This window comes from Pygocentrus nattereri, chromosome 8, assembly GCF_015220715.1.
Source record: "Pygocentrus nattereri isolate fPygNat1 chromosome 8, fPygNat1.pri, whole genome shotgun sequence".
NCBI lineage: Eukaryota > Metazoa > Chordata > Actinopteri > Characiformes > Serrasalmidae > Pygocentrus > Pygocentrus nattereri.
This window is the reverse complement of record NC_051218.1, coordinates 12,600,255-12,623,943: the sequence shown is the minus strand read 5'-3', so window position 1 is coordinate 12,623,943 and position 23,689 is coordinate 12,600,255. Positions and strand designations below refer to the sequence as shown.

The 23,689-nt window shown below is 38.9% G+C and overlaps 3 protein-coding genes across 6 annotated transcripts; 1 reads left to right on the top strand and 2 right to left on the bottom strand.

Moving 5' to 3' along the window:
* Positions 1-214: 214 nt before the first annotated feature.
* hnrnpa0a (heterogeneous nuclear ribonucleoprotein A0a) lies at positions 215-3,918 on the bottom strand. 2 transcript variants are annotated; one of them, XM_017690117.2, is made up of 4 exons: positions 3,012-3,918; positions 738-836; positions 547-623; positions 215-387 (listed from the first exon to the last, which is right to left on the bottom strand). In XM_017690117.2, exons 1-2 carry the CDS (start codon positions 3,832-3,834, stop codon positions 778-780), a joined length of 882 nt encoding a protein of 293 aa, XP_017545606.1. In that variant the 5' UTR covers positions 3,835-3,918; the 3' UTR covers positions 215-387; positions 547-623; positions 738-777. The 2 variants fall into 2 exon arrangements, with proteins under 2 accessions (XP_017545606.1, XP_037396413.1); XM_037540516.1 differs by having other exon boundaries at positions 738-3,918.
* A 548-nt stretch (positions 3,919-4,466) lies between these two features.
* On the top strand, positions 4,467-10,999 carry dpf2l (D4, zinc and double PHD fingers family 2, like). 3 transcript variants are annotated; one of them, XM_017690115.2, is made up of 11 exons: positions 4,467-4,800; positions 6,186-6,346; positions 6,459-6,566; positions 6,953-7,146; positions 7,276-7,365; positions 7,457-7,541; positions 7,616-7,747; positions 7,946-8,077; positions 8,223-8,335; positions 8,771-8,852; positions 10,833-10,999. In XM_017690115.2, the coding sequence occupies exons 1-11, from the start codon at positions 4,769-4,771 to the stop codon at positions 10,913-10,915; spliced, it is 1,212 nt and encodes a 403-aa protein (XP_017545604.1). In that variant the 5' UTR covers positions 4,467-4,768; the 3' UTR covers positions 10,916-10,999. The 3 variants fall into 3 exon arrangements, with proteins under 3 accessions (XP_017545604.1, XP_017545603.1, XP_017545605.1); XM_017690114.2 differs by having other exon boundaries at positions 4,468-4,800; positions 6,950-7,146; XM_017690116.2 differs by lacking the exon at positions 4,467-4,800 and adding an exon at positions 4,939-5,026 and having other exon boundaries at positions 6,950-7,146.
* A 1,315-nt stretch (positions 11,000-12,314) lies between these two features.
* On the bottom strand, positions 12,315-20,034 carry LOC108418154 (muscarinic acetylcholine receptor M1). Its single transcript, XM_017690113.1, has 2 exons — positions 19,202-20,034; positions 12,315-13,687 (listed from the first exon to the last, which is right to left on the bottom strand). The coding sequence occupies exons 1-2, from the start codon at positions 19,925-19,927 to the stop codon at positions 12,959-12,961; spliced, it is 1,455 nt and encodes a 484-aa protein (XP_017545602.1). The 5' UTR covers positions 19,928-20,034; the 3' UTR covers positions 12,315-12,958.
* Between the last annotated feature and the right edge of the window lie 3,655 nt (positions 20,035-23,689).

Below are 23,689 nucleotides of genomic sequence, written 5' to 3'. Positions count from 1 at the left end.
ATACCCCTCCCCTGTACCGATTTCAGAATTACAGATAAATCAAGGTCAGTGCAATGCGAGACAAATCACCGTTCTTGGAGCAGGACTGTGCAATAACTTAAATGTAAATGCAGAATAGTGCATAGGAGAAATGGCATTAAGTAATCAACCGCTACTGTCAATGTTCCTGATGTACCCTCCCACCCATATAGAAAAAAAGCAGACAGACAAGCAATCTTAGTTGTACATTTTATTTAATCAAACATGTAAAAGTACAGTTCATTTTCTCCATTCGCTCTGGTATTTGTCAGTTTCAAATTTCAACTGGGGGATCCGTCAGAGTGATATCATTTGCTGTTCACTTCCATGGCATGTTGCACAGAATGATGGTTTATGAGCCTCGGCAGCCTGTCAAACAAGAATTGGGTTGCATTAATATTCTTATGCAAATATTGTAATCTGAAACCCAACCATTACAGCTCTTTAGAATAAGCGATTCCACAGTAATTTCCCACAGCACCGATAAAAGCCAATACCATTAGTACTTTAAATGCAAAATGGATTTACCCATGTGTTGTCCAAGGACTCGCCAAGAACTCCTGGGCAAGAGTAACTGCTTTCTGAAGATTGCCTTTGGCAAACTTCTATTAAAAAAAAGAAAAAAAAAAGAAAAAAAAAGCCTTTAATACCTTTCAGAGAAGTTAAAAATAATACCCATTTTGATTTACACACACAGCCCTCTTGGGTGACATGCTTACCTTACTTACTGGCAGAGATCAACATCCATCAGGTCAAACTTCATCCACCAGCTGGATTTAAAACCAAGAAATTACTTAATCCCAGCAGTTTTGCCATTTCTGCAGGGAAAAAGATAGAGAGATGTTACTATGTTACCAAATAATTAGATAGTTTACTAAATAGGCCTATCAGCCAAACCCATTCACAGTCATTCCCTTAGGGCAATTTGTATTGCTTAATTCATGGAAGGGAGGTAAAATGCAAGTTTTTTTTTTGACAATTGTACACATTCACACAATTCAACAGGCCAGACCAGTGCTGATTTAAAAAACTACTTAAAAGCCATGAAAGGTTTACTACTACAGTTTAACGCACAGAACATCAACAATATCCAAAAGTCCGTTCAGTGTGCCATTAATGTATAGGGACAAAACACAAGCAAAACACCGAGATGATGAGGGAGGGGGGTATTGATAAGATGTAAGGTAAATAACTGAAGCCACAAACCTTGCATAAAAATGCTGATCTCCTTGCATTTGGTGTCAATAATATCTGGAACTAATGCATCAAGTAAACAGGAACTAAGCCCCACACTCCGGTAAGACCTTAAACTGAAAATTGTCTAAAATATTGGATTAAGACATAACTAAAGCGTAGTACCACAACTTCACACACATTCAACCAAACAATATTCTAATTACCACTTTAGTCATTTACATAATCCTCAAACAAACTTTTATAATAAAAATGTTGCATGCACGCTTTATTGGATCATCTAGCAAATACCTGATGTAAGTAGTTCAGTTGTTCCAGGTGAATCCATATGGTGTTTAAGACACACTCAATGTAATGTCTTGTGTATAAAGTATTTCTACAAACCTGAAACCTGGTGCGAATATCCTATGGACTTTCAGCTGGGTTTCTACAGCTCTGGAGTACCCCTGGAGAATCCAATGACGTAGTAGTGGACACAGCTAAGGTATAGATCCGTCTTATCTGATCACTAAAAGTATTGGAACAGAGCTCTAGACATATTTTAAAGTAAAGACAACATCCTTATTTAATGGCTGGGGAAATATTAAACCCCCACTCATTTGATTAAGCAATGATCAAAAGTACAAAGACAATGAGCCTGTGATCAGGCTCGTCTACAAGTTGGAGACTAAGCTAATGTGTTTAGTCTATTCAAAATCAACCAATGAGGCTCATCGTGTCAATAAAACAATGGCTAATGGAACTTTTATTAATAGAAATACATACAGTTTAAGTGTAACTGAAAAAACAATATTTAATATGTCAATACCTTTCAGTAATACAGTGAGACAAAGCATTTAAAGGAACTCAAGTCCTCTTCTGAATTAAACTTAAGTAGAAATGCCGAGATCAATCCTATCAGGCTGTTCAACGAACACAGGTTCACTTTAACATGACAATATTTTCCATAATAACCAAATCAACTATTTGACATTTATTGGGAATCACATGTCAGTCACTATAACGGATGAATGGAGTATCTGATGAACGTGACACGAGAACGAACCATGACCTGGTCCTTCTACATGCTGCGCTCTGAGCCAGGTTCTGAGCTTGAGGGAGAGTTCATCCGTTTTAGGGCGAAAAGATGCACCAAGCCCGCTCACCTCTAGTGACCAACAAGCCTAGTTAAAGCAGAACTAAGGGCTAAAAATTAAATTAACTGCACGGAAATTGACAAGGCTAACTGCGCAAAAACAAAAGTCCCAGATTTAACACTTCATAAACTCAGGTAAAAAAAAAATGAAAAAATAAAAGACACAGATACAATACAATATGCTAAAAGAGGAAACACATGCCTATACTAACAAGCAAGTGGACTAATCTTAACTTAATTCAGACATAAGCTTTGTAAAAACAGTTCTCCGACAGGTAACCTGCCCCTGCCACCCAAGGGAAGTCAGATAAAAGTAAAGATCCAGAGTAGTAGTCCTATTAACTTGCTGTAAATCCGCCTAGTATGTTAGGGAAGAGATCGATGGACTGTTGTAGTTATAGCTGCTGTAAGAACTTGATCGCTGGATTTAATAGTATAGGCCGCACAGGTACGATCTACCTATATTGTAGCTAGGCTGGATTAGTTGAAGATTCCTGTATGAATGGAGTTTGAGTCCTGGGGAAGGAGCAGCTCTTAAATCTCGGACCTAAAACGCGCTCTTAATACGAGCCTCCGTAACCCCCCCTGCCGTACCCACCACCACCACCACCACCACCACCGCGGGAGTAAGGAGCGCTGCTTCTGCCCGAGTAATTAACGTTACCTTTCATTGGCCCATAGCCAGAGGACTGCTGGCCATAGCCGCTTCCAAAGTCATTGTAGCCGTTACCGCCGCCGTAGCCGCCCATTTGGTCCCCGTAGCCTCCCCCATACCCGCCACCGTAGCCACCACCGTAGCCTCCGCCATAGCCACCGTCGTTGCCTCCACCATAGCCACCTCCATAGCCACCGCCGTAGCCCCCGCCTCTTCCACCGCCATAGCCGTTCTGGGGCCTTCCCATGCCGCGTCCGCCTCGTCCTCCCCGGCCGCCACCACGACCTCCAGCCGTCTGCATCTCTTGCTTGGTCAGGGCTTTCTTCACCTCCACTTTGTGCCCGTTGATGGTGTGAAATTTGAGCACGACCGCTTTGTCCGCCGAGTCGTTGTCGTCGAAGTAGACGAAGCCGAAGCCACGCTTCTTGCCGGTCTCTTTGTCCGTGATCACCTCGGCTTTCTCGACGGGGCCGAACCGCGAGAAGCATTCGATAAGGTGACTGTCTTCGATGTCGTCTTTGAGACCACCGACGAAGATTTTCTTGACCTTAGCAAGGGCTTCTGGCTTTCCAGCGTCTTCTCGAGCCACCGCTCGCTTGATCTCCACGGTGTTGCCGTCCAGGACGTGCGGCCTAGCTGCCATGGCTGAGTCGGCCTCCTCCGGCGAAGTGTAGGTCACGAAGCCGAAGCAGCGGGAGCGTTTCAGCTGCTGGTTTTGTACAACCACGCAGTCGGTCAGCTGCCCGAACTGCTCGAAATGCTTGCGCAGTCCTTCGTCGGTGGTTTGGACATTAAGTCCGCCGACAAAAAGCTTGCAGAGTTGGTTTTCCATTTCCACACAGGTTCGGTTACCGCCAACAAGCGCTGTGATCCGTGTATCTAAAATGGCGGTTGCACACTTTAATAAATGGCGGCGGAGTGAAAGGCGGTGACGTCACCGGAGGTCGTACCCTGCCCTGATTTTCAAAAAATCACAAGCACCACCCCAACACAGCTAGAGTGGGCGTTTTGTGGTACAAACTACAGGTTAGATAGTTACAGCTGATTAATTTAACACACAGTGAAATTTATTCGAAATATGGTGCCTTTTCTTGTGATGATGGGTAAGCTCAACTTTACACTGAGGTTCAAACAATAAACGAATGAATCCAGTTATATTAACAATAAAAAAAAGCTTGTCCCTTGTCTTTACGTCTCATGCAGATGGTCGTCGAAAGATGTGGCTTTGTCAGGAATTGTTTCAGGGTTCTGTTTTTAACGCCTTCTCCCCTTATACTGCATAGTGCTTGGGGTAAATTACCGTCGCGTGTCACTAAAACCGTTGGTGAAAATCGCCCACGAAGCTGAAGTCAGCTTTTAACTCACCAGCTGCCTGTTTTCATTTTTCCCTCCACCTTAAAATAGTGCAGCGGTCACATTCTGGCGCATGTAACCGCTGCACCATTTAAGGTGGACCGGGAAAACACGACGTAGGCTAATAAGAAGCTGATTTCAGCCTCGTGGACTATTTTCACTCACGTTGACATCAGCCTCGTGGATCGCTTACGGTTTGGGGCGATATGTGTGGTGCAGGTGTATGAGAACCATTCAACAAAACCAGATTCCTCGTCCAAGAGGGTTTCTGTGTAAAATGGACGTTTTAAAGAACAAAGAGCTCGACGGAGCCCAGGCTGCGTTTGAATAAAGAGCTGGAGGTGACGCGGTTAGCGCCTTTAACCGCAGTGCGCAGGCGCGGTGTACACATAACACACCATTACAGCAAAAAAATGGCGGCCGCCGTTGAGAATGTTGTTAAAGTGTGAGTTGAATTACCTTTTTTGAACTCTTAGATGAAAATGTAGAGGTTGTTATCATCCTAGAATTGGGTAGGTTTATAGTGCAGTAATCAAAGTTCAACGTAAACGAGAAAGAATTGGGTTAGATAAAGTTACCGGTTTGTAGAGCAAACCAGCTGCAGCTTCTCCATTCATTGTTTTCCAAGAGAAGCAAACCCTTGTCTTTAACCTTTCTGTTGTCTAGCTTGTGTGAGTATTATTGAACTGGAAGCAGTTATTCATATATATATGTGTACTCTTTACTGAACGTGTAGACTTTATGCAGTTTGTTGTTGGTAAGAACGTTTTATGTTTGCGTGTAGGAGACTCGCTCGTCTAGCTATTGTTTGGTTGTACAGCGTTTCTTTGTTTAACGTCGCTGGTAACGGGATATTAAAGGGGAATTCCACCTATTTTTTAAAAACGTCTGCAGAGTTCAGTGGTCGAGATACAAAGTCGTTCAAAATGGTTTGATCTGGAATTATTTATTTGTAAAGAAACGTACCGATTCAAATTTTCTTTACAGTGGTGGAGATAGGAATCAGAGGTCCAGGGTCTACAGTACAAATATATCCATTTACTTTACTATCCAAAATCACTAAGCAACCTAGACGTGTCGTCCGAGTTTTGTATTTAACGTTGATGATTCTAAAATAGTGGTGAATCAAAAAAAGTTTCCTTTGGGGACTGTTTTGTCTGATAGCACCTTTTGTGTACGCCCTCACCTAAAACTCTATCACACGTCTGTTGTAGAACAATGTTTCAGACATGAGACTGAGTATTCATAAGCTTTTTATGTAATAACTTTATGTGAGGCAGTAACCACTTAAGACATCTGGCTCCTGTGACCATCACTTTGAACAATTCTGACTTTGTTAGTTTCTCTAGAACAAAGCATTTTACAATCTGACTGACTTTTTATTACATCATAACCATTTCATTTTGCAGCAGTTTTGAAACATTGGTGGAGTTCCCTTTAAAAGAATAGTTCAGCAAAATCTACTGTACACAGTTTTCCCCTTATGCTAGACATGTCCGATGTCCAAGGTTTGCTTCTGTAGTTTTGCAGTGGAGTTATGAGGCTAATATTATAGAAGACGTTGTTGGCTAACTTAACCTATATTAGCTTGAAGCTCCCCTGCAAAACAAGAGAAGCAAACCAAACATGTCTTTGGCTGATTGACAAATTTTCGTGTACATTTGAGTTGTTGGTCACCTATTCCTTTAAAAAATGACCAAGTTAACTTTTTATTTATAAAAGGATTTGCGTTCATAATGTTTTAGTTTTACTCTTGCTTTTGTTTATGAATTGAGTTGAGAACCATTTGTCACTGTGTTTTAGTGACCAGTTTAGTAAATTGTGCTTTAGGTTGGGCGAACAGTACTACAAAGATGCTATGGAACAGTGCCACAGTTATAATGCCCGGCTGTGTGCGGAGCGAAGCATCCTCATGCCTTTTCTGGACTCCCAGACCGGAGTGGCTCAAAGTAACTGCTACATCTGGATGGAGAAAAGACACAGGAGTGCAGGTTTTATCTGCTTTGTTTTATCCAGTAGCCTCTTATACCCTCTTGTATCCTCTACCGCTGTTGTTTCACTGAGTCCCAGTAGTTTCTCACTGTAATCTTTGTCCCTAACTAGGCATCGCGCCAGGCCAGTTGTACACATATCCTGCCCGTCGCTGGCGAAAGAAGAGGCGAGCACATCCTCCAGAAGATCCTGCTTTAGTATTTCCCCCGCTCAAAGCAGGTATTTGATTTAAGCTTATATTAAACTATAATAATAAATATAATGAAAGTGCATCATGCACATAATTGTCTCTGTCCAAAGAAAAACTTTTTTTTTTTTTCCCCCCAATTTTTATTTTTCTACATCAGCTTGGCAGGCGTCGCTCTGTGAAAACTTAATTAAAATTGGACCAATAGAAATGCTGCAAAACTACCTAGAATAAAGTCTCTTCACATTAACCTCCATTGAAAGTAAAGAACATATTTTTTCTCTCCTGTAAAGTTAGTATTTTGGAGACTTGTTTTTCTTTAGACAGTGACAATATCTAAAAATGTATAGGTATAAAAGTTGGTATAAAAATCTTATAGCTTATGTGTTCTATATGTCTCTCTCGCTTCATAAAGCAGAGTTGGAATTGGGGCTAAAGAAAGATGTATTAGGGTCGTTGGATGGTAGCAGCCTGGAGGCCTTACTAAAAGGAGAACCAATGGATAAGAGAGCGCCTACAGAAATCCGGGGCCCTGAGGAAGACTCTAGTCAGGCAGAAATCACTGGCACCACTGGGGCTAGTAGCCACAGTACCTCCACCCGAGTTCGAAAGGTATGAAGTTAGAAAGACAGTTAATTTTTAAAGATCATTTAATGAATAAATTTATTAGGCGAATGTTTTTGGTTGTCTAATTTGTAGACGACTCTATTATTAATGACGGTTCTTCACACTTGTTTGTAGAGAATACTGGAGCCAGAAGATTATCTGGATGACCTGGACGATGAAGATTTTGAGGAGGAGACTCCAAAAAGACGAAAAGGAAAATCTAAGGTAGCTTATGTTGTGACATGCTACAATTTTTTTGGACGATTGATTGAGTTTGTCAAAAGCAGTATCCCTACTGCTGTGCTTTATGTGTTAGGGTCGTGGAGTGGGAAATGGGAAGAAAAAATTGGAAGCTGCAGCAGCAGCGCTGGAAGACCGTGATAAACCTTATGCCTGTGATAGTAAGTTGCTATCTTCTTGGATAAAAGGTTTGTGTTTGCTTGCACATTCATTTAAATGAATTTAATCTGCCTAGTTTGTGGAAAGCGTTATAAGAATAGGCCGGGCCTGAGTTACCACTACACCCACTCTCACTTGGCTGATGAAGAGGGCGAGGACAAAGAGGAAGCTGAGATCCACCCTCCTGCACCACAGGAGGAGACCAAGAGTAAGTGTTTTCAGGCATATGCAGATTTTTTTTATTCAGTGCCAAGTGCTCAGTAGTTAATTAACAATGGCCACTATAGCTGATAGCCTTTCCATCCATTTTAATGCAAATTTTGCTTTCAAACGTGTTTGACACTAGTTTTCAGTAGCGGTTTCAAAATCATTTATAGAGAATGTGCATCAACTCTTTCATCATCAGCTCCTAAGAAAGGACCCAATGGTTTAGCACCACCGAATGATTACTGTGATTTCTGCCTGGGTGACTCAAACATGAACCAGAAAACAGGCCAGTCTGAGGAGCTTGTGTCCTGCTCTGATTGTGGACGTTCAGGTAGGTTTTGTCTAAAAACTTATATTTACTAATAGAGTTTATAGGTTAGCTATTATACCGTACATTTTCTATGTTGTGTGGCTTGTAATATTTTGTATTATTTACTGCATCACTGAGTGATGTCTCTAATTTCTCTCTTTCCCAGGTCATCCTTCTTGCCTGCAGTTTACAGCAGTAATGATGGCAGCAGTGAAAACATATCGGTGGCAGTGCATTGAATGCAAGTGCTGTAATGTTTGTGGCACATCTGAGAATGACGTGAGTTCACTCATCCATGCATGCATGTATAAACATACTCTTTCTCCCTCACGTCGCATCCCTCATGTCATGCATGCAAACTAGGGATGCACTGGTCAATGATTTTAATGGCAGAATCTGATTTCTTTACAGCCAAACTGGCCAGTGGCCAACACATTGTTTGCTCTTTAATGGGCTGAATTGGCATTTTAATTTTAAATCAGTTGCCCATTCAAATAACATTGATCAAATCTCATAATTCAAAAGTACATCAATGTTGGTGGCAACTAGATATGACCAAAAGAAAATAATACATTTGCGATTTGAGCAAAAATTTGCCAATCCCCGTCTTGGCCAATTCCGATTATGCATCCCTAATAACCTTGTATAATAGCAAAACCAATACAGGTTAATGTAACTTCTTGGACTTATCCTCTTCTATTTGTGACTACTTAGGACCAGCTCCTGTTTTGTGATGATTGTGACAGAGGATACCATATGTACTGCCTCACTCCCCCCATGTCAGATCCTCCAGAAGGTAAATAATTCACACACTCCTACATGACCAGATTTATTAGTTGTATTATATTATAGCTATATTATACATAATATACTTCCTTAAGTCTTCATATTGCGGTAAACATCAGTCTTCCAGGGTTGATAGGGATATGTTGATATTTTGATATTTGCTCATACGGCAGGGGTCACTGTATACATGCACTGCCTTGCTTGGTGGAAAATTACATTGAATGTTTGTGATTATCCAACTGAAAGTAAGTCAGGATGTTTCATTGTTTAACCCACCCCCCAGTCCTCCCACCCCGACCACATGATTACTGAAACTAATTCTAGTTCGAAACTAAAGCTGATTTGATTGAAGACAAAATGTTTAAAAAAAAAAATGTGTTAAGAAATTACCAATTTAGTCACCTTTATATTATGTATAAAATGACATTCTATTTATATATATATATATATATATATATTACAATATATATATATATATATATATATATATATATATAATAGTAATAATAATATATAATATATATATAATACATATATATATATATATATATATATATATATATATATATATGTGTGTGTGTGTGTGTGTGTGTGTGTGTGTGTGTGTGTGTGTGTGTGTGTGTGTGTGTGTGTTTATTTATTTATTTGCCATGACAACCCAAAGTTTTGTTTGGAATTTATGATGGCATGCTAACATAAGGTCGCACATAAGACATATGCAGCACTACCAGAAGTCGGCTAACTACCAGAACTCTGCAGCTGCAACTTCCTGTATTTGATTGTCCATGCACTGTTTTGCACGAAATTGAAGAATAACGCAGTGAAGATAAACTACAGTTAAATATGCTGATGACTGTTAAAATTCATTAGCACCAATTTGTGATACTGTTGTGCTTTACAAAATAAGAGCACTTTGCCTTAGCCATATTTTGTTATTTGTCATGTTTTAGCAAGACATAAATGCTAAAGTGTTTAGTTGGAGCGTTTTTGCATCAGTTTCATCTCCGTTGTCAGAAATGAATGTTGAAATTAACTGCGCTGTGTGTAGTCTCATTAACAGAATTTAATACTAAGGTATCATTGAGGACACAATCCGCTGATTGCTGAATCCATAAGTTTCTGTAAAAATCTCAGAATGGATGTAGGACCTGGGTCATACACTCACTGGCCACTTTATTAGGTATACCTTGCTAGTAAAAGGTTGGACCCGCTTTTGCCTTCAGAACTGCCTTAATTCTTCATGGCATATTTTCAACAAGATGTTGGGAACATTCCCCAGAGATTTTGGTCCATATTGGAATGATGGCATCACGCAGTTGCTGCAGATTTGTCCGCTGCACATCTATGATTCCACCACATCGCAAAGGTGCTCTATTGGACTGAGATCTGGTGACTGTGGAGGCCATTGGAGTACAGTGAACTCATTGTCATGTTCAAGAAACCAGTTTGAGATGATATGAGCTTTGTGACATGGTGCATTATCCTGCTGGAAGTAGCCATCCGTTCAAAATCACTTAAATCACCTTTCTTCTCCTTTCTGATGCTCGGTTTGCACTTCAGCAAGTTGTCTTGACCACCTCTACATGTCTAAATGCATTGAGTTGCGGCCATGTGGTTGGCTGATTAGCTATTTGTGTTAACAAGCAATTGAACAGGTACCTAATAAAGTGGCTGGTGGGTGTATATAATACATTCATTCAGTGATCTGTAGAGATGCATAAAAAATAATCATGTTTTCTACAAACAACTTGAGATATAAAAAAAAAACATACAAAAGATAAACCGCATGCCAAGGCTTGCACTCCAAAACAGTATTTTTAAAAAAACAATTACAGACAATGTTGATTACTCACAAATGTAACACTCCTGCGGTGATTGTCCCTCAAACCTGTTGAATCTGTCCAGTGTTCTGGGACATTGTTGTAGTTGGTATCTGCGTCATAATTACTATTTGAGCTTACATGGTAATTTTGTGTTTTTGCACATATAGGAAGCTGGAGTTGTCGCTTGTGTCTGGATCTTCTGAAGGACAAGGCTTCCATATACCAAAGCCAGAATACCACAATGGAGTAATCACAAAAGGACTTTTTGTGAAACCACACAAGAACACATTCCCTTCTTCCTCCTCACTTACAATAAAAGTCTTTTTTTACACTACGTGTTCTACAAATCATTCTCCTCACAACACCTTCATCAGCCACTGGCCACAGGCATGGCTGAAGTGATTGTACAGCAGCTGAAGGAGTTTGGCGAAAGGATGGAGGGGAAAGGAGGCTTCCATTTGGAAACGAAAGCTCCGTGACCTTCACTTCACCACTGTCTTGGTGTATTTTTGTGACTGTTGCACATTTTTACAAGTCTCAAATCTGGTTTGAACAGACTGAGCACACTAAGAATTTAGGGAATTAAATGGATCATTTTCATAAATTTCCCCTCATTGATGGATACCGGAGCTGATTATATGACTGAGCATCTGTTTTATCTGTTGCCAAATTTTATTTTGATCGTTTACAATGCATGTCATTAATCGAACTACATGGCCTTATTCCACTATATGATGGATTTTATTATCTATATGTATCTGAAGTTTACCTCTGTTGTAACTTTTCCTTGCAGGAATTCACGGTGCCAAGGTCCAAAATTCACAAAGCAGCTTTGTTTTTGTTCCTTGTTTCCTTTAGGTATTTGAAAGAGTAAATGTCACATATTGTTTCTGCTCTAGATGTGTATGATGGGCAGTATGCAGTGATTATCTAGAAACAAAAAACAAAAGCAGTCATATGGTAAAGAGCATATGATGTACTCTCATGCACAGACACCCTGATGGAATTTTCTGAAGGCTTATCTTTTTTAGTACAATTTTGTACATTATATACATTATATAGCTGGTATACTAACCATATTTAATGTTTGTTTACTGTAACCTTTTTGTATTTGGTTATGTGTGTTTTTTTTTTTTATATATATATATATATATATATATATATATATATAAAAAAGGTGGAACTTTGTTAGTGTTTGGTAATGAATGTAATGCTGTTGTCTTGTTGTGTTTTTTGTTTTTTTGTATTGCTCTTTCCTCAATAAATATACATGTAACATAAGCAAATGTTGACAGTTTCACATTTTCAAACACAGCACAGAAATTCTTAGCGTTGCTATAAATACAGTAAACCAAGACTCCAGCCTGGGACACTATTTTAAAACGCAAAAAACATCTGCTTAATATCACCTGATATAGCTTTCAGTATAGATATAGTATACTGATACGAATCCAATATTTTTTACCTAAAGAACTAACAAAGCTAAAAACAGCATTCACACATAGTGGATATAACAGCAACTCCCACATATGGATAGGTACCTACTTGTTATTATTAAAGGGACATTTTAACCTTAAAAAGCATCTAAATGTAGCATGTATTTATGTCATGTAATGTTCTGTAGCACAGTACTGTATTCCTTAGCCTCATCCAGTTGACAGAATTCACAATTTTGTTTCATTTTTGCTTTCATCAATTAGTTGTACTGTATACAATACCCAGCATGCATTGTGCACATACAACAATTGGAAATCCCCCAACATAGCCATAAAAATGCACCTATACAAAATACAGATAGAATATTCAGATTCCTAGCAGTAATACTTGGCTACATTGCCTCCTTCTGCATTAGCTAGCTATTCCTCTCACCTGCTAGAAACATCATCTTAAAGGGGTTTTCTTAGCTTTAAACTGGAAAGTCTCTTGGGTCTATTGTGGCGTCACCACAGGAGGCAGGTAGACACGTTTACAGCAGATGTAAGTTAGTAATAATTTAGTTTCTTCATTTCAGCCAGCACCCCTTTAATGTTAGGCTACATATGGCTATTATAGTTACCATGTGACCTACTTTATATAGCTTTACAACATGTTGCAGTATAAGTAACACAGTCATATTTCATGCTAGATTTGTTACAAAACTTGATTTGAAAACTTTTTGTTCTCTAATACCCAGTCTAGCATTTTCTGCTGATATTCACCCCATACTAATAATGGGTATTGCATCGGTGCCATCTCTATTATGATAGCAATAAGAAACTCCTCGGCTTTATAGATGTGGACTCCAGTGAGGTGACTAGCTGCCCCGGGAAAATGCCCATCTAAATGTTCCCTTCTTTTGCTTCTTCCCCTTGCAGAGCAGCAGGGCCTTGAAGGTTACCCGGAATTGCTTATTGCAGAGCGCGTAACAGACAGGGTTCACTGTGCTGTTGACGTAGCAGAGCCAGTAGCCCAGCTGCCACAGTCCCTCAGGGACACAGTCCTCACAGAAGGTGGACACAAGCACCATGATGTTGTATGGTGTCCAGGTCACTATGAAGGCCAGGAGGATGGCGCACAGTGTCCGAGCTGCTTTCTTTTCTCTGATCAGAGACCAGCTACGGGGTTTGCGGCTTCTTTGTGCTGCTGACTGGGTAAGAGAAGAAGTTCTTGTGTCTGTGTCTGGACAGGAGCTGCTAGACTGACCGACTGACTGTTGGCTGTCTGACTGATAGTCTGCTACATGGGTATCAGATTCAATGTCAGAATCATTCATTGAATCCAACCTCTTACTTATCCGAACTAGAGGAATGTATATTTTGTTGTTCTCCTCGTCTTTATTGCAGAGGCTGCCGTTGGTGCCAGTCTGTGGGTGCCTGTTTGTGTGGGCAGTGTGTGAGGGAGGTCTGATGTAGCGCTTCCTCTTCTTCTTCCACCATGCAGCTGTGCAGTGGGTGATGGAGGGGCAGAGGCTCCTCGGCCTGTGCTCTGAATTCTGCTCGGTGGTTGCCTGAAGCCTGGACTGAGACTGGTGCTGAGAGGATCTCTGTGAGGAGCACATCCAAAAAGAAAATATTGTAACACTATGCCTTAATGATGACAAGCTGACCTGTTTTTTGTTTGTTCTTTTAGTGGTCAAGCTTAATACTTCTCTCTGTGTCCAGTTTACTCAGTTGCCTATATGGATCATTCTACTAAAATTGGTTTAAGCCAAAGGTAAAAACTCTGTTTCATACTTGGATTTAGGTTCAAATTCTCTTGCTTTGAATGACCAAATACCTTAATTAAGTTTATTTCATTAAAACAAATGCTTTCCATTTTGTCACTACCAAAACTATAATAATATTTCCAAAACTTACAAATATTTTGGTAATGACTGTTTGTAGTAGTTACGATACGAAGATAACTAAAAAATATATAATATTTTTCATTCAAACATGAAAAAGTTTGCATTTGTGTTTCAGTAGTGACAATTCTAAATACTACATGCTAATTTTCAGATTTGGGAACACATTTTCTTCAAAACAATGGGCTCTAACTGCTCTCTATGTGGCCATGAGGGAGTCTCAGTCTCACTTCCTGCTCTAAACAACAGGGGTGTTACTAAAATACGGCTCTGCCAATGGACTAAACATCTATGTTTAGTCAGTGACCTGAAAACACTGAAAACATGAAAAGCATTTTTGAATAAAGCTTTTTAAATAAAAATGAAAAATGTAAGAAAGTAAGTATTTGGGACAATAAGCCATTTTTTTCAACATAAATTAAAATATTGAGAAAATAAGTAATTATTCTGACGTATGTCATGTCAAGATACAAGATAAAGTCAATATTTGGAGAGGCTACATCACTTTTTCAAGATATGTCAAAATTACAAGAAAATAAGACATTATTTGGGGTACTATGTCAAATGTTAGAGAAAATAAGTCCTTATTTGGAGATTCTTAGTGATATTTTTTGAGTCTTCTAAGAGACAGCTGCATTCTGACTAGAGCACAAGTGAGTTATAGCAGGTTTTCAGCTGAACTGTATCATAGGAAAAAGGAGGCAGCAATCAGGACTGGGCACAAAATTCCTCCACAAAGAGGACAAATACAGTCTGAAAAAGACATGCAATAAACATACTCAGACAAGCTGAAAAGCTATTTTGTTGCTACTGATTTAACGTCTACCTGGAAAGGTCTCCAGGAGACCACGAACCAAACAGTGAGAAGAACTCCCTTTCTTCTGAACGACTGACACTTCAGCAACGGCTCTACTGCAAATTTGAAAATGCAAATGACCGTCTCTGTCATCTCACCATCAATGGGTGGCACATTTACAGGCTCATCAGGAGGGAAGAGGTGAGAATGGCTGGAGGCCCAGACCCAGTTTCATCATTCACCCTAAAGCACTTCTGGGATCAATCAGTACCTAGTTTCACAAACATTTACAGCAAACTGTAAGAAATGGAACTTCAGAGTTTCAGAAGCGATCTTTTTTTCAATTTTATTTATTAAAGAGGAACTGCACTGATTTTTCAAGATGTCTGCATAATCATTTAGCAGCAATGTAATCAAAGTCAAACTACATTTATGGCATTTTGCTGACACTCTTATCCAGAGCGACTTACAACTTGATCATTTTACACAGGGGGGGCCAAGGTGGTGTTAGGATTCTTGCCCAAGGACCCTTAGTGGTATAGCATAGGGTGTTTACCCAGGTGGGGATTGAACCCGAGTCTACAGTGTAGAAGGAAAAGGTGTTAACCACTACATTAACCAACCACCAACTAAGAGTTATTGTGTGAAATATTCTAGTCTAGAGAAACCTACCAACTCCTTCTGACTAATTTCTTTACAGTAGTAGTGAGAAGAAGCAGCAGTCGCAATATCTGCAACACAAATAGAGCCATTTTATTTACTGTCCAAACCCACCAGTGAACCTACTGAGTTTCTATACAATGCTAATGATGGTGAAATAGTGGTAAATGCATATACATGCATATACATCTCCACCATGGATGGATTTTAAACATATTAGACCAAATCCTTATCATCCTATCATGAAACAATCTCAGACATCATGCAGTATATTCATAATCATTTCATGTAAGAACGTTTTGCTTTTAGAGGCATTAAACTCTTGAAATGTCTGGTTACTATCACCACCACTGTGAACAGTTCTAACTGAAAGTTCTAAAGAATGTTTAAATACACTGTTGTAAGGGCTTCCTAGAACGTCTACATCATGTGGTGCTTCATTAAACTTCAAAAAGTTTCCTTACACATCTCATTTATAAATGTCTTTTAAAGAACCATCTCTAGAAACATTCTTTAGATATCCAGAAGTGGTTATTTTATGGGATCACACAAAGAACCCTTATTGGCACCTTTGGAGTTTGGAGTTCGGCTCAGCTTTATGTTCCTGTGTATATATTCAGAAAGCTAAAGTAAGAGGAGAAGAGTCTCCAAAACACTTCAGAATATGTACAACAGAAGGGGACATGAGTTGTGCTGGCAAGATTATAGCCAACCCCTTTCAACCTGGACATCAACCATCCACCTCCCTCTGGCAAAAGATTCACAGCCATCAAGAACAAAAAGGCATGCTAATAAGTTTTTTCCCAGAGCTGTAGCCACTGAACCCTTCAATCCCTCTTACTGTGGCTCATATGCAGTGTACGAAATACCTCCTGGTATCCAGTTGGTCCCATGTTGGCTGGCTACTCCAGCATTAGTTGGCTGTCAACTTACCATAGCAGTGCTGATGCCAGCTTTAATGGCAGCAAAATGCTTGATTTAACACATTTTTTCCTTAGAAATCACTCTCTATCTAGTTTTGTAACATGGTCTTTTACATTTAATGAGATCTTACACATCTTCTCTTTTGTATTTGGTTTGGGAAATTAATTGCAATTCACTCTTTCCACCAGTCTCTTGGGAAATTGCCAATTATGGCATATTACGTTTTTCAGAGGCATAGTTACAGTTATAGGCTATGAAGAATCAACTGGGTGAACAAATTTGCTACAGCGTCACCCTGAGGCAGACTAGTGCAACAGATAATGAGAAGTCCCAGAATTTGTATTTGAGCATCTAAATTCCCAAATGAACAGCATAACATCAGCAAAAGCTCATTTTCAGCACCTCCCAGAATTTAGATTTTGAGACATTCAGGGGGTCTAAGAGGTTGATTTAGGGTTCCTGGATCCATCCTGTATTTCGCACCATGCATATATGTCTATCCATGCATAAAGTCGACCTTCTATATCATATTGCTTACTCATATCACTCATAGCAGCATGTGATTAGTGTAAAAAAAAAACTGGCTCATATGACCTCACACCCAGTGCATGTACAAAGGTAGCAGTAGTCTAAGTGTACAAGTGGTGCGCCAGTAACCAGAATATCACAGGTTCAAATCCCAATTATTCCTGGCTATGCTCTGCAAAGCATTTAAACCCTTGCTGCTCTGCTGATGACGCTGTACTGTTCTTAGGCTGGACATTTTTAGGCAGCGAAAAGCTTTTTTTTTTGTAAGATCAAAAGTATAGCATATAGAAACTCTTTGTGGCTCTTTCATTTTATTTTTTCCTTCAGTTAATATGTCGTTCTGTGTCATGAATGTGATATATTTCTTTTTGCACTCCTCTATACACTGAACCGTCTATTAAAATATGGTTCTCCTGAGGAATCATTCCAAAAAATTCTTGTTGACACTACGCGTAGTTTCAGGTGACTGGTCTGTTCAGTATGTTAAACATTTCTGCACTCCACAAAACAAATTCCTTAAATATGTAACATACTGGATGAAACAAAGCTCATTATGAAGAAGACGTTATAATAAATGAAAGCCCAGAATGCCTCATAGACAAAAGTGATGATCAAATCCTGAGGATGCAGAAACGGTGCATAAATAGACCAATAAAAAGTTTGGAGTTGCTGTTCAAAAGTTAGAAATCATTATTTTTACAAATAGAAAGTATATATAGTTATGGTTGCATGTATAACATGATTATATTAAAATTCAAACTGTATATTCAAATTGTGGCTTTTAACTAATTTGTTAGGAAACTGTAGACAATTCTTTAATAACTGAGAAAGAAATGAGAATATTCAGAATACCTCATATTTGAAAAGTGGATCTCAGGCAGATCACTTCTCACAAAATATCTAAACATTAAAGAAATACAATGGTAACACTTTTTATTAAGCTTGCATTCATAAGGCATTGTAATGCACCTATAACTCATTGTAACTTGCATTGTAAACATATTTGTAAACTTTTATAATGCATCATAAACATGTTGTAACACAAGTGTCAATAAAAGCATTATAATACCTTTCAAATGAATAATGAACTCTGCACCTCTGAAGCACCTCTAATGTATATTAACAATTATAAAAATACTATGAATATTAAATATGGCAATTGCAAGTAATGCGAGACACATTATATATTATTATATACTACATTAAATGGTACCATAAACTTTACTTTTGTAAACTTTATTTGTGGAAACATTTCATGTCAAACAAAACACAATGATATGATTACTTAAAATGTTTTTAATGTATTTGTAATTTATTAAAGTTCTAAAAACAAGACTACAATAAGTTCAGTTATTTTGTACTTTTGTTTGTTCCACAACATCAAAATATGACCCACATACATAAGTGGCATCAAATGGACCTTAGGAAGCTTTTTTTTCAGGTGATCCTGGAAAATAAAATATATGAAGCATATTACAGTATACAGTATACAACAGGCTGCGCACTGATAGACACACAGTCACATTTAACATTCAAGTGTGAATAACCTGAAACATCAGTCACTTTACTGGAAGCACTCTGTGATGTTCATAATGCTCATAATGTTTTTAATCGTTAACAACTACTATAAGTATTTTATATTTATGTACAGGTCATTATCCATTTAAAAGGCATTATAGCAGATAGTGACACTTGTGTTACATGTTTATAAGTCAACAAAGAATTCATTATAGCACATTATTACAGACGTTTGATGCATTATTAGGGTTTATAAGTATGTTTAAACAACATTGTTGCCAAGTTAGAAAGAGTTATGAGCACATGTTTAACAATTTATGAATACAGACTTCAAAATAATATGGTATATTATATTTTATAATAAAGTTAATATCTCCATTTTAGTCATTTATCAAAATTTTTACACATATTGAAAAGTTCAATGTTTACATTTTGAATTTTGGAAACTTCAGTGCTTAAATTGTATGGAAATTTCATGATGAATGAATAAATAGAAACGATCCAAGATGACATGTATGTAAATATAATAATAAAATACATAATAAAATATAATAAAGTAATAACACTTGAATGAAATCTCCTTACATTAATTGACAATAAATCTCGATATTTCTTTTTGGCTTGTCTTGTAAAGTTGCTATTTTGGAGATTCAATGTTTTGTCCAAACAGTGACTATATAAATAAATAAATAAATCCACATAAATAAAAGAAAATTAATCCATGAAATGATTCCAAACTGTTTGATCTCTATTCAAAAATATATTGCACAGTCTGTTTCTTATCTCACCTGTGATGACTTCTGGGTATCCCTGCCCTGAGATGCCATTAACCCAGCCAGCTGCTTTGAGCGTCTCTCTGTCTCTCGGTACACCTTCCAGTACAGAGCCACCATCACACTGACAGGCAGGTAAAAGGCTGCAATGGCTGTCCCGAACGTGATCACAGGCTGAGACAGGAACTGGACCGAACACTGGTCTTCCGAAACCATCCTCTGGCCGACTATGTGCTGCCAGAACAAGATGGCTGGTGCCCAAAGTATAAAGGACACGCCCCAGGCCAGGGCAATCAACAGTGCTGCTCTTCTGGTGGTCCGACTGGCCCGATAGGTCAGAGGTCGGGTGACGGATAAGTAGCGGTCAAAGCTAATGGCCAACAGGTTCATGACAGAGGCATTGCTGGCCACATAATCCACAGCCAACCAGATGTCACAGGCCAAATTCCCTAATGTCCAGCGGCCAATCAGGATGTAAGTCGTGTAGAGGTTCATTGAAATGGTACCCAGGATAAGGTCAGCCACAGCCAGGCTCAAGAGGAAATAATTACTGACTGTCCTGAGGAGTGGGTTGACCCTGAAGGAGATGATGACCAGGATGTTGCCTATGATGGTAATGACTGATAGAGGGATGGTAATTAGCATAATCATGCCCCCCTTCCAGGTGATGGATGCCCCAGCTGGCTCTCCAGTGCCATTGAAAGACCTGGACAGAGTAAACGTGACTGTCGTAGTGTTCATTATGGCAGAAGACCACCAAATTATCTTGATTCACTGGACTCCAGACACGTGGTCTTCATAACCATCACTGCAACTTGGATTGCTTTGCATTTTTATGCTGTGCTTTTCTTGCAGCCTGTGTGGAGCAACAGTTCTTATCAATATCAGAAGCACACAAAGACTGTTAGACACCAGAGAAAGGATTAGGCACAGATGTAGCCAAACAAAACGATGTACTCCAACAGCAGCAAGGTGAAATGGACATTGAAAGTACTGCTTGTCTTTCATGCACTACTGTAAACTCTTATCTAATCAGGTGTACTTTGAGATTAAATGTTTCTAAAGGCTCACTGTGACGTGCTATTCAAGGAAGGTGGAAGGTTTCAGCGTTATACACATAAATGCTGCATATCTAAGCATTATTGAACTGACTTGTTTTTGTATGCCTTTCACTTTAAGCTCTACAGTGATTAAATTGTAAAGATTTGAAAGTGAAAGTATTTCACTCTGAGATTTATACTCCATAAATGTGTTTCCAGTATGTTTTGATACTGTGCAAAAGTTAGAGACCACACTTCATTTATTATGGTTGCACATTGCAAAGCAACTGTACTGTTTTTCATTTTATATTATTTTTCTTCTCTTTTATTCTTCTTTTTCTGCCATGTAACTTGTCCCTCAGTTTTTGAGATATTAACACCGTTCCAACTCCAAGATTGCCCGGTCTGATTGAATGTTTCGGGCTTGTATACGGTTTTTTGATCAGATGCACAGTTCTCATGCAATCTTTGTTAAATTCCAATTTTTCCCCATAGGAATGAATGGGGTGGCCATCTACTGTACTTCTGCTTGAAGACACCGTTTCGCATATACTATCTCAGGACAGGTCCCCGAGCACAAATTCGATGTTATTCGGACCCTCATCTGTTTGTCATTTTTTTCTATCCCTCGCTTCTCCCATAGAGTCTCATTTATTCTCACCACCACACAAACACTATTACTTCATTGCCCAACAGCCACCAAACTACATGTACTCACTAAGGGTAGGACCTCAAACTCAAGCCTGACTAGCACTTAATGTATGTGTCATTTTTTCACCCCTTGTTCCTCCCATAGAGTGTCATTTATTTTTGTCCAAATCTAATCCTGTTGTTTCCTTTGCCTGGTAGCCACCAAACTGCATGTACTATCTCAGGGCAGGTCCCCAAGCTCTAATCCATAGCCATACTGACCCTCATTCCTCACATAGACTCCCATTCATTTTCATCAACATGTAGCTAGCACTTGGCAACTCTCTGTGAACAACTACATAAACACCCCATTCAACATGGCAACTGCCTAGCAGCAATTGAGCAACCACATGGGATACCATAGCAAGTGCTTGGCAACACCTTAGCAACCACCTGGAATAATATAGTAACAACCTAGCAGGAAGTGGGAACCATTTAAACTGCGCAACTATTCTTTGTTTCTTTTGTAATCAAAACAGCACATTTTTCAGATTTTCAGGAGATGTTTTTGAGAAGATTAGATGGAAGATAATTCAATTGTGCAAGAAAAGGAAAAGTCAAAGTAGTGAAAACAATGTCTATATCAGATAACCTTCCCTTAAAACATTTGAGAGAGAGAGCAGAAAATCATCAGCTGTGAAGATCATGGAATCTGAAAAAATCCATGTGTTTCTGTCCATCTTTCCTCAGAGTCTGAAATGATGTAAATGATGAAAATCGTACTTGAACACTGAGACGTGGAGTAAGAGTCCAGACCTCAGCATCCCTGAATATGTTTGGGATTATGAGGATTGTGAGAAGTAGAGCATATAACCATCTTCTAAGACTGAACTTAGGCGATATGGAAAAATATCCATGCAGATTTCTTTGAAAAACTCAAAAAACATCTCATGAAACGAATGGAATTTGTAATAAAGGCAAAGGCTGGGCACACTAAATGCTAAAAATGTTAAAATCATGTTTAGTTGTTTAGGTTTCTGTGTAATTTTCTGTGAAATACATGTTTTCTCCTTTTTTTCGTGATGCTGAAAAACTTAATATTAAAATAAAAATAAACTAAAATAATTTGCACTTAAGGACTGGAAATTAACTCAATGAAGGGTGGTCTCTGCCTTATTGTCTACACACTGCATGACAACTTCTGTACAAAAGTCAATATAATGACCCTTAAATCAACTGTTTGGGTGGATTTATTTTGGCTTTGTTGTTGCAACAGTAGATGTGTGACTGCGTCCTAAACTAGGAACTAGAAGTATTATATAAATCTATTCTTATATAACCTGGGTTTAGTTGTAATCCTGTGCTGTAGTAGCTCACCTCCAAACTGCATATAAATGTGAGATGAACTTCACAATGTAAGTGAAAGTAAGAATCATCAGAAAAATAATCTTAAGGTTTGAATCACAGGTCTGAAAGGTGCTGTAAATAAACAATTCTGTTTCCCTGCTTATTGGTGTACATCGAGGTCTTAATAACTTAAGTATTTAACAAACAGTACTTGCCTCTTGGTCCACGGATGCAGATCCTTCTCCAGAACTCAACAGCTAATCTCCTAATGCCAGTACCTCATCATGAACAGTCATCACTCAGAAACTCACAAAGCTTACTCCACCCTCGATGGCAAACTACAGACAGTTCAAATAAAGCAGTCGGAGAGGGAAGAATGTGGGTCAGTGTAGGTGAAGCCACTTCTACTGTGTTCCTCCATCCATCAGTCCATCTTGCAGGATTGTATGGACTAAGGTTTGCAAAACATTTGCAGTTCTCATTCAATTCAAGTCCTAGAGAATTTTTTCATCACAAAACTGACAAAGAGATGCTTTCAGTGAGGCTTTAGACATTTTGGCAGCACAAAGGAAAGACACCAAAGCAAAATGGTCACAGTTTGGTCAATCTTTATACTAGATCAAATGAAATGTTTCAACAATTAAGAGTGTATATGTACAGTATGCAGTTGTATAAGAAGGTTTTCAGCATCCGTGGTCAAATTCCAAGTTGTGTGATGAAAAGTTAACATCGCCGACAGCATCCTGTGGCAGTGTCCTGTGATCACTGATGAAGGACCAGAGCATGACCATCGTCTCTGACTTTACATCTACATGGTGGACTGACGAGGTGGAAGTGTCTAATAGAGTGGACAGTGAGTGGACACAGTGTTTACTCCAGCAGAACTGCTGTGTCTGATCCACTTATACCAGTACAATACGCACTAACACACCACCACCACGTCAGTGTTGCTGCAGTGCTGAGAATCATCCACCACCCAAATAGCCTCCTCTGTAAGTGTCCATAGAGGCCCTGACCACTGAAGAATAGAGTAAAAGAGGGCTAACAAAGTATGCAGAGAAACAGATGGACTACATTCTGTAACTGTAGAACTACAAAGTGCACCTATATAGTAAGTGGAGCTGATTAAATGTAGAATGGGCGTAGAAACAAGAACGTGGTCATTATGTTATGCCTGTTCGTTGTACATAAGCAGTATATGTATTCAGAGTCTATGTAGAGATCTGATGTATGAGAGGTTTTTTCATGATTATAGATACAAATCCATATTAATCATATTAATCAAAGTTCATATGAAACTTGTCTTCATCTACTATCACATCTAGCTCCACATGCTTTTCTTCTACTTTCAGCCATATTACAGTGACAAAAATGTGCAATGAATGAAGGCACTACAAGGAAATGAAAAGGTGTCTAAGGTAAACATTTAGCTTTTAAACTGTGTGGAATGTTTTGGCTGTCCTGGGCTGTGCGCCAGTGTTATAAT

Bases quoted from the DNA above. Each gene is read 5' to 3' on its own strand.
- LOC108418154 (XM_017690113.1), bottom strand. From the start codon at position 19,927: ATGAACACTACGACAGTCACGTTTACTCTGTCCAGGTCTTTCAATGGC. The intron at 13,688-19,201 runs GTGAGATAAGAA...TGCTCCTCACAG, and splicing joins ATACCCAGAAGTCATCACAG to AGATCCTCTCAGCACCAGTC.
- dpf2l (XM_017690114.2), top strand. From the start codon at position 4,769: ATGGCGGCCGCCGTTGAGAATGTTGTTAAAGT. The intron at 4,801-6,185 runs GTGAGTTGAATT...ATTGTGCTTTAG, and splicing joins GTTGAGAATGTTGTTAAAGT to GTTGGGCGAACAGTACTACA. The intron at 7,366-7,456 runs GTAGCTTATGTT...TTTATGTGTTAG, and splicing joins GACGAAAAGGAAAATCTAAG to GGTCGTGGAGTGGGAAATGG.
- hnrnpa0a (XM_037540516.1), bottom strand. From the start codon at position 3,834: ATGGAAAACCAACTCTGCAAGCTTTTTGTCGGCGGACTTAATGTCCAA.